The sequence below is a fragment of the Callithrix jacchus genome, chromosome 14 (genome assembly GCF_049354715.1).
Source record: "Callithrix jacchus isolate 240 chromosome 14, calJac240_pri, whole genome shotgun sequence".
NCBI lineage: Eukaryota > Metazoa > Chordata > Mammalia > Primates > Cebidae > Callithrix > Callithrix jacchus.
Genome location: NC_133515.1, coordinates 27,888,048 through 27,898,418, shown reverse-complemented (window position 1 = coordinate 27,898,418; position 10,371 = coordinate 27,888,048). Strand labels below are relative to the sequence as shown.

Genomic DNA, 10,371 nt, shown 5'->3' with positions numbered 1-10,371 from the left:
GGGAAATCTTTACACCTGGACAAGGTCGAAAACCAGGGCCAGGGGTGGCACTGGAACCCCACAGGAAAAATCGGCCGGGAGTTTTCCGGGGTGCCATAAATGCCCCCAGACTCCTGCCCCGCGCATCGAGCTTGCGCGCTCAGAGGGACTCCAGGCAGGGGGAGGGCCCCGCGGCCAGTCTGTGCGTCCCAGGCTTTCCCGCAGGGGGCAGTGCCGCCCGCGCCGAAACGGCAGGAGGGGGTGTGAACCTGCGCGGAGTTCTCGGGGTTCTTTGGGAGAAAGTTAGGGGATGCGGTGGGGTAGGGGCAAGACTTCCAGGACTCGAGGGAGGCCGCGGGGAGGACCGCCGAGGGTGCAGTGTGGGGCGCAGGAGGGGGATCAGGGCGAGTTTGGGGTTGGGAGTGGTGCACGCTGCAGGGGGCCGCAGTCCCCGGAAGGTGCGAGTGTGAACGTGAGTATGAGTGTGAGTGCCTGTGTGTGTGTGTGTGTGCGCGCGCCGCAGCCCTACGGGTTCCGCGAGGCGCGCGGGTGTCAGTTTGCAGCGGGGCTCCTCCCTCCGGCCCCCCTGCCCAGCCCGGCGGTCCCTCCCCTCCTCCCGGCTCGCCCCTCCCCGGCGGGCCAGGGGCTGGGACGCCCCGGCGGAGCAGGCGGCGGCGGCGGCGAGTTGGGGAGCCCTAGGCTCGGCGCTGCCGGAGGGGCCCGAGCCGAGCCGCCCGCGCCCCGGCCCGGCCGCGCGGGGCCCGCTTCCCGCGGGGCCACGCCCTGTCAAACTTTGTTGCGGCGGCTAGCGGGCCGGCGAGCGGGCGGGAGGGGCGCCGGGCCGGGCCGGGCAGGGCGCGGGCGGCTAGGGGCTCCGAGATCGGCGGCCCCGGCCCGCGGCCCCACCATGCCCCAGCTCGGCGGCGGCGGCGGCGGGGGAGGCGGCGGCTCCAGCGCTGGGGCGGCCGGCGGAGGGGACGACCTCGGGGCGAACGACGAGCTGATCCCCTTCCAGGACGAGGGGGGCGAGGAGCAGGAGCCGAGCAGCGACAGCGCCTCGGCGCAGCGGGACCTAGACGAGGTCAAGTCGTCCCTGGTCAACGAGTCGGAGAACCAGAGCAGCAGCTCGGACTCGGAGGTGAGGAGGCTCCGCGGCCGGCCCCAGGGGATCCCGGCCCCGCGTCCGCTCACCCGCTTTCGCCTTTGTGTCTCCTCCGCAGGCGGAGAGGCGCCCGCAGCCCGCCCGGGACACTTTCCAGAAGCCGCGGGACTATTTCGCCGAAGGTACGTGCCCGCCTGGACAACCCCCACTCTCGATCACTGCTGCGCTCCGCGGCTCAGCCCAGGCGACCCACGGAGCCCCTCGCACGGGTGGACGAACCCTTGCCCTCCGCCTCTCTAGGCGGCAGCCCTCATGGGGCGCGTGGGGAGGGGGCGCTCGGGTCCCAGGCTCCGGTCCTGAGCCCCCTGCCGTGGCGCTGTCCCGGAGGCCCGGGCCTCACCTCGCCTTGGTCTTGTTCGCAGTGAGAAGGCCCCAGGACGGCGCGTTCTTTAAAGGACCCCCCTACCCTGGGTACCCCTTCCTGATGATCCCGGACCTGAGTAGCCCGTACCTCTCCAACGGACCCCTGTCTCCCGGAGGAGCGCGCACCGTGAGTGCCCGTCGGGCGCGCTGGAGAGGGTGGGAGGCCGCGGCCCGCAGGATGAGCCCCCGGGCTCGGCCATGGAGTGGGGGATGGGACCTCCTGTGCCGATCCCGAGCAGAACTTGTTTGCGGAGTTGAACTACTCTCTGGAGGCCGAGCGCGAGGCTGCGCTGGCCAGTTCCTGGATGAAAGTAAAGTTCCTTTAACTAGTCCCCGCTTGCGGGTTGAGGTTTTGGAGTTCACCTCTGGGATCTTCCTTGGCCTCCAGAATTCTTTGCCTGCACCGAAGGAAACTTGGATTTGTGCCCGCTTTGGGGGGTCTCGCTTTCCTTCTTGGAAGTCGGTCAGCTTTCTCTGGCAGTGGGGCAAGCGGCCTGGGGAGCTGAGTTGGCGGCGTTGTCCTCCGACTCCGGGTTCACTGGGCGGCTGCAGGCTGGTTCCTAAGAAACCCAGTATTCGTGGCGGGTTATTCACAGCCCCCCTTCCCAGCCCCAGCCCTCGCACCCGGGCCTCAGCTTTTCTGCGGAGCTAGCCCCGGATTTTCAACTCGGCGTAGATGATTTCGAGGCGACCCGAGGCATTCTTCGAGTTGAGGAACTTGGCTTTTCCCCCTTTTGTCGCCAGCTTTTCTCATTTAAAGCGAGCGCTGCGACACTTTAAACCTGTTAATGGGCGCGTATTGTGTGCTGGGCGCTGGCATTTAGAGCGGTGATTAAGCAAATTGACCGGGCCCCAGACGACGTGCAAATGAGGGCGGATTCCTTCGCCCCCTCTCTCTGGCTCAAAACTCCCGCCCCCCGCGTAGCGAGGGTCGCAGCTGGGGACTGGCGAGGCCTTTGTGACCCCCCAAGCCGCCACCCCACCCCCAGGCTCCCTGCCCAGATACTGGGTCCGATGATAGATCTTGGGTGAGCGCCTCCCTACTGTGTGCCAGGCTCCCCCGTGCTGCTGCTTGCGCGCGATGTGCATCGTAGTTGTTCTTTGCTTCCCGCCCAGCTTCCCAGTGCCCGCCACTTCGTTGTCGACGGTGGGTAACGGGGCAGGGAGTGTTGGCCTCTTAGGATCAGGGTTCCAGCAACCCACTCTATGCTAAAGCTGCCCTGAAATAACGATGATAATTAAAGGGTGCTGGAGAAAGGCTAGGTGCTAAATGGCCATTCCTGCTGTCATTGTACAGCGGTCGTTGGAGAGCCAAGACCTCTACATTTGGTTCAGTAGGGGCTCTACCATCATCAGATGGGTTGGGGCGGGGGTTGACGCCTGGTGGGGAGACTCTGGCAGAGGAAGAGGGGAATGGGGCGTGGTACCACACAGACCTCACAGTTTTTCCCTGAGAGGAGGGATGCCTTGCAGCTTTGGCCCTGCTGGCCTGGAACACCTCAGGAAGTCCTGAATATAAGTGTCACTTTTGCAGCGAAAGCTGGAGGTGGGTCTATGGCTGTTGCTTTTTCTCATTAGTGTTAAAAGAGGTGCATGCCAATCAAAGGGCAGGGGGAGCAATGAGCTGCTGCAGTCTTATTTAGGTTTTCAGTGATTCCCTCTGATGCCCACACATGTAGCTTATTTCTGCAAGTTTTGGTGGGGTTCCTGTAACTTGTGGGTGGGGGAGAGTTAATGCTACTGAAATCTAGAGAGAGGGGTCTGGGAGGCACTAGCATCTGTGTATCAGCCCTCAGCCAAGTCCTGGTGCAGTTAAAGTCACCAGAAATGACTATTTCACCATCAAATATGACTATAGCTCTCTCAAGGCTATTTCTCCATGCACCCATTTCTCTTTAGGGCATTTGATTCATCCAGGCTCTGCTGTCTCCTTTCCCTAAGAGCCCAAGTGAGACAGATTTTTGTTGTTGTCCCCTCCTTCCTTCCATCATCTTGTGTGTTATTTTGCCTAAGAACTTTGAAAGGCTGATTCTTGCTGATACTGGAGATTCCTAATTACTAAATCCCGGCCCGTGGGGGATTTTGGAGCCCTCCTTGAGGCAGCCAACCTTTCCTCTCTGCATGCCTCTGACTGTCCCTGTCCAGCTCTGCAGCTGTTTCCTGTCCATGCCCAAACACCATCCTCCTTTCAAGCCTCCTAGGACATGTACTTTCTTGGGGACTTGGTATGTCCCATCCCACTCCCATACCTACATCTTGTCTCCCTGGTGACTTGCCTGTACAGTAGTTCAGTTCCCAGTGTTTCTGTGTCTTTGTGTGCCTTTCAATGTGTTAGTTCGTGGATATACTGGGGGAGTGTTCTGCAGTTAGGTCAGCACAGTTAAACCTAATTTGATTTGTTCTTTTGCTGCCAATAAGTAAAGCAAGTGAGGAAACACTTAAGCACTTGACTGTCTGGACTATAGGGTGGAGATTACAGTTTTCCTCTGGATGATTATATTAACATAATTAAGGTAATTGTCACTGTAGGCAAATGGTAGGTACAGACAAAGTGGCCCTCTGTTGGTTTCCCAGCCTGGTAAAATGAATGTGGATAGATATGGGTGGGGAGGGAGGAGGGAAGTAGCTGATGACTTGGGAGGAAAGTGCCTGGAATATATGATCAGTCTCTCTGACAGCTTAGGTCTTTTTTTTGTTTGGCCTCTAAATTGTACAACTTCAGGCTTTGCTACTCTAAGGTCTAGAGATAGTATAAAATTAGGTGACCACAGTTGTCTGCTGCTCTAACACTTCCTCTGGAAATACCAAGCCAGATGCAGAAGTGGGAATTGGCTGGAGTGTTTTCAGGGTGTTAATGAATCCTAGGAATAGCAGGCAGGAGGCTTCAACAGCCTCACCCACTGGCATAATTCCTGCTGAGACCACTGGGGGCTGGCCCGTCCTACAGTCTGGCCATCTCTCTCCCCGAGAGCCATCACCGTTGCCCTCCACTCTGGTTTGGCTGGGATGCTGGGAAGTGGCCTTTTCCTGAGGCTCTTTAGAGAAGAGGTCCCTTCAGCATCATGGGATGTGGGCCAAGTTTCTGAGCTGTGATTGCTTCTTGTCTGGAGGCCCTGGGACCCTGTGAAGAGAGGAATAACTGCCACAAACCATTTTTTCAATAATCACCTCAAAATTATACATTCATTTCTAAAAAGGCTTCACAGTTTACTAAACCACTTTGGGGCTGTTGCCTAGAATTTTGTTAGGAAAATGTAAGTTGGCTGGGTGTGGTGTGGCTCAGACCATAATCCTAGCACTTTGAGAGGCTGAAGCCGGTGAAACACCTGAGGTCAGGAGTTCAAGACCCGCCTGGCCAACATGGTGAAACCCCGTCTGTACTAAAAATACAAAGATTAGCCTGGCATGGTGGCGGGCGCCTATAATCCTAAGTACATCGGTGACTGAGGCACGAGAATCGCTTGAACCCAGTAGGTGGAGGTTGCAGTGAGCTGAGATCACACCACTACACTTTAGCCTGGTAACAGAGCGAGACTCCGTCCAAAAAAGAAAAAAAAAAAAAAAAAAGAAAAGAAAATATAAGTCAAGACATTAGAAAGTGAATGCCAAAGATAGTTTCAAACACAAAAGAGCCAAAAAAAATGTTGAATGTGGTTTAGCAATTCAGCTACAATGTGATAGAAAGTGGTTTGACTGTGACCATGAAGTGGGTGTTGATGACATTTTGGAAAGAAACACTTCTTTCTACTTCTTTCAGACTCCCTCAGCAATGCTGTCCAGGCTGGAGTGCAATGGCTTGATCTTTTTTTTTTTTTTTTTTTTGTGAGCAGAGAGATTTTATTAAGTCTCACACATTTATAGCTTCTTTTTTCAAACAGGAATGGCAAGATTTCAGAATTCGTGCCTAAGGTGCCTAAGCATGTTATTGCTTAAGCATGTTTTTTTTTTTAATTTTTATTTATTTTATTTTTGTATTGCATTTTAGGTTTTGGGGTACATGTGAAGAACATGTAAAATTGTTGCATAGGTACACACATGGCAGTGTGATTTGCTGCCTTCCTCCCCATCACCTATATCTGGCATTTCTCCCCATGCTATCTCTCCCCAACTCCCCACTCCCTGCTGTCCCTCTCCTATTTCCCCCTGACAGACCCCACTGTGTGATGCTCCCCTCCCTGTATCCATGTGTTCTCATTGTTCAACACCCATCTATGAGTGAGAACATGTGGCGTTTGCTTTTCTGTTCTTGTGTCAGTTTGCTGAGAATGATGGTTTCCAGATTCATCCATGTCCCTACAAAGGACACAAACTCATCGTTTTTTATGGCTGCATAGTATTCCATATGGCACATTTTCCCCATCCAGTCTATCATGGATGGGCATTTGGGTTGGTTCCAGGTCTTTGCTATTGTAAACAGTGCTGCAATGAACATTCGTGTGCATGTGTCCTTATGGTAGAACGATTTATAATCGTTTGGATATATACCCAGTAATGGGAATGACTTGATCTTGGCTCACTGCAACCTCTGTGGCAGTATTGCTGAGGGAGTCTGTGGTTTTTGTGTCCATATTACAAATTTCAGAGTATCTTTCGTGCAGTGCAAGCACAGGTTGCTCACACTTTTCTCAGACCATCTCAATTCAGGTTTTTGTATAAAATTGTTCTGGTCCTCAAATGCATGCTCATTTTTAAGTCCTTTACATCCCACTGCTTCCCATGGGAAGTCTTGCTCATATCCTGGGAGCTCCTGTTCTTCCAGACCCAAAGGAACCCAAGCAGAAATCTTTGTATATGTATGAAGAGGTTGTCTGTTTTTAGGAGTTGTATGTAAAAGCTAAGGAAACCTTTTCTTTTGGAAGATCAGTATAAATATGCTGCTTTTGGTAAAATTCTTTTGAGCCATTTCATCTAAATATAACTTCTGTTCCATTTTTTTTTCTAAATATAACTCAGAGTTTAATGAGGGCTTTTCACATGGAACAAGCTTTTGAGAGGGCCTGTGTTGCTGAAGTTTTCGCCCTTGGATTACTGGGGTGATATTGGTGACAGACTGTAGGGAAGGTCGGGAAGTCTGTTAATCTTTTTTTGGGCAGGGAGTAACTGATGTGATTTGTCATACTTTTAGAAGGTAGAGTTTGGTCACATTCTTCATTCATCTCACTTTTAGGGATTCTTGAAGAAAAGGGAAGCAACACACACACACGCACACATGCACACACGCACACACACAATCCAACAGCATATTCCAACCTTGACAGTGATGTGCAGTGTTACTAAAATAATTGGGAAATAAAGAATGTAAGTGATTAACTCACCGGAAAATCTTTTAAATCTTCTGTAAGGGAAGACCCTATTTACATTTTAATTTACAGACACCTTTTACTTGCTAACCTGGGGAAATTTAGATTAACACTCCTAAATATAATTTCTAACTCCTCAACTTCTTCAACTGAAGTGTTTTGGCAACCTATCATGGGTAGTGGCTAAGAGACCATGGGAAACAAGATAAGACCCAGCCTTTGCCCTAAAGGATTTAAAAATTAAGTAGGAAAGAAGTCATAGTAGCACTGTACTAAGTTAAGGGGCAGTAAAGTCTGGAGAAGCATTTTCATAATGGAAATTGAGAAAAATTGCTTCCTGGGTGATTCAGGAAGGCAGGTCAAAGAGATAGGTTTAAACTAGTCCTTAAAACTCAGTTATTCTTTAATGCAGGTAATTCTTGTTAATTTAGAAAAATGTAAACAGTAGGATGAGGCAGTTAGAGTGAGAAGTAGACATCCTCTGACTGCCCCCTTGAGGTGGGAGCCAGCACCGGGAGAGTGAATTTGGGGTAAGTGAATTTGGAGAGTGAGTTCAGGGCAATTTGGGGTAATGCAGCTTATTCACTTCCATTTGCCTGGAAGGATAAGGGCCAGTACATGGACTAAGGGACCTAGAATGCCAGGGAATTAATCTGATCTTATTCAAGAGTCAGCAGAGAACCATCAAAAGTTATGCTGGGAAGTGACGTGACTCATACATGTGCCTAGAAAGAGAATGGTAGATTGCAGGAGGAGGACCTGGAAGGGGACAGAGCAGTTAGACTCACAGGAGCCAGGGGTGAGGAGAAAAGGGCTTCAGAGTAGCGGAGTGGAAAGAGAAGGTTGGATGGGAGAAAATGGGATTCTTGTCTGTACCTCTGTGGGGAGGGAAGGTACCAGGTCCAGAAAGTGGCTGATGTCACAGTTAACTCCTGGTGTCCAAGCTCTGGCACCTGGAGAAGGACTTCTGCAGGTAGGGCCCTGATGAAGGCGTCTCCAGTCTGCCTCCCCAGTGGTGGACAGATGCTTACTGAATATTTTGGCACTAACAGACTCTACACAGTCTATGAGAAGCTCTCATTGGGAACTTCTCGATTCCTTTGGAGACATGTTAGGTGTGAGGGGATGTTGAGGGGGTGATTGAAACTGGGTGATGTTAGAGAGGTAGAGAAGAAGGGGAAGGGATGCTCAGAGCAGGGAAAGAAGTCATTGAAGGAGGATGGAAGGAAGCACTGGGTGTAAGGTAGGAGGAGAGTGTAGGGACTCCCCTCCCCCTTTCTTTCCCTCCAGCTTGCATGATGTTCCATGCAACATCTTGGAAGCTGGAGGGAAAGAAAGGGGGAGGCCAGGTGCGGTGGCTCACGCCTATAATCCCAGCACTTTGGGAGGCTGAGGCAGGCAGATCACTTGAGGTCAGAAGTTCAAGACCAGCCTGGCCAACATGGTGAAACCCTGTCTCTAAAAACACAACAATTAGCCGGGCGTAGTGGCAGGTGCCTGTAATCCCAGCTACTCGGGAGGCAGAGGCAGGAGAATTGCTTGAACCTGGGAGGCAGAGGTTGCAGTGAGCCGAGACAGCACCGTTGCACTCCAACTTGGGCAACAAGAGGGAAACTCCATCTCGAAGAGAAGAGGGGAGAGAGGAGAGGGGAGAGGAGAAGGAGTGTCTTTGGTGTTAGACACCACAGAGAGAGAGGGGACAAGAAGATCAAGGAGTCAAGAGGAGCTTTTTATTTTTATTTTTTATTTTTTTGAGACAGGGTCTCATCCTTGTCGCCCAGGCTGGAGTGCAGTGGATCTCAGCTCACTGAAACTTCTGCCTCCTGGGTTCAAGTGATTCTCCTGCCTCAGCCCCCCGAGTAGCTGGGACTCCAGGTGCATGCCACTATGCATGGCTATTTTTTTGTATTTTTAGTAGAGAACGGGTTTCACCATGTTAGCCAGGATGGTCCTGATCTTCTGACCTCGTGATCCGCCCACCTTGGCCTCCCAAAGTGCTGGGATTACAGGTGTGAGCCACCGCGCCCGCCAAGAGGAGCTTTTGAGCCAGGTGCTGTGGCTTGTGCCTGTAATCCCAGCTACTCAGGAGGCTGTGGCAGAAGGATATCTTGAGGCCAGAAGTTCGAGACCAGCCTGAGCAACATTATAAGACCTCATCTCTAAAAACATTTAAAAAATTAATTGGGCTTGGTAGCAACCCAGGAGTTCAAGGTTACAGTGAGCTATGATTGTGCCACTGCACCCCAGGCTGGGTATCAGAGTGAGACCCTGTCTCTGAGAAATAAATAAAAATAAAAAATAAGAGGAGCTTTTGGAATTCAGCTGTTAGGAAGTTACTGGTTCCTAAGGAGAGAGGTGTTCATGTAAGTGGTGGTGATAAAGGTAGAGAAGAAACATAAGCTCAGTGCTTCCCAATAGGATAGCCAAGTCTCAGGTGTGGGGTAGTGCCTCCCTCCTCAGCTGGAACCCCAGACCAGACTCCTGCAGTTTCAAGTAGCCTCCTCTTTCTATCCTGATGTACCTTCCAATCTTAGTACCACCAAGGGGAACCTCAAAGACTAGACAACCCATTTCAAAAGCCTGGCTATGGAAAGAAGAGGGAAGGGAGGAGCCACAAGATTGGGAGAAAGTATATTTGGGCTGCTGCAGTGGGAGCCCGTTTGTAGGGACAGTAGGGCAGGCATGATGATGAGTGGGAAAGAAGATGAGAGGAAGAGGAGGTGAGACTGAGCTTCAAAAGCAGACAGGCTTCTTCATCCATGGAGGATGCTGTATAGTGGGTGTGCTCGCAGATTTACAGGTGAGCTCAAGACTTGAAGATGAGGTTGTAGGGGAGTGCAGAGGTGAGTTGGCAAAAATGGAGGGGAAGTGTACATTGGAGGACCCCATAGCTTTTTGATATTCTCAGGAAAACCATGGGCAAGTAAGAGTATGGGGCCTGAAATTTTGTTGGTAGCAGGGAGACTTCAGGCCCTTCCTTTCCATCCCCTCATAAAGCCCAGAGTGTTGGGAACCTTTTAGCTACTTGTTAGATAATGAAATGTTTGTGTATTGACGGAAAGGCATGACACACCTGGGAAATGTTTCCTCCTTTTATTATCTGGAGCTGGCTGATTTTGAAGAGAGAGAAAGATGAGAATCAAAATACAATTTGCAGCCTGGCGTGGTGGCTCACACCTGTAATCCCAACACTTTGGGAGGCTAAGGCAGGCAGATCGCTTGAGCTCACGAATTCGAGACCAGCCTGGGTAATATGGTGAAATCCCATCTCTACAAAAGAATAGAAAAAATTAGCTGGGCATGGTGGCGGGCATCAGCTTCTTGGGAGGCTGAGGTGGGAGGATCACTTTAACCTGGGCATGGAGGTTGCAGTGAGCCATGATCACACCACCACTGCCCTTCAGCCTGAATGACAGAGACACTGTCTCTGAAAAAAAAAAAAAAAAATACACACACACACACACACACGGATTGGATTTGGTGAACAAGAAAATAAATGCAGTTTCCAAAACCTTGGCATTCACAAATGAAGGGAATCATGAGGGGAGAGAAGGGGACTTGGCCTTT

At 51.6% G+C, this 10,371-nt stretch overlaps 1 protein-coding gene across 2 annotated transcripts in view; it reads left to right on the top strand.

Annotated features, from left to right (window-relative positions):
* The first annotated feature begins 209 nt into the window (after positions 1-209).
* The window catches only part of TCF7L1 (transcription factor 7 like 1), a 179,371-nt gene continuing 169,209 nt past the window's right edge, over positions 210-10,371 (top strand). The window contains exons 1-4 of one of the 2 annotated variants that reach the window (XM_035272116.3): positions 210-451; positions 995-1,117; positions 1,200-1,263; positions 1,504-1,631. In XM_035272116.3, the coding sequence (XP_035128007.3) occupies positions 290-451; positions 995-1,117; positions 1,200-1,263; positions 1,504-1,631 (477 nt within the window). In that variant the 5' untranslated portion in view covers positions 210-289. Of the gene's footprint in view, positions 452-620; positions 1,118-1,199; positions 1,264-1,503; positions 1,632-10,371 lie in introns of those variants that run through there. The other variant, XM_035272115.3, reaches the window with a different exon arrangement.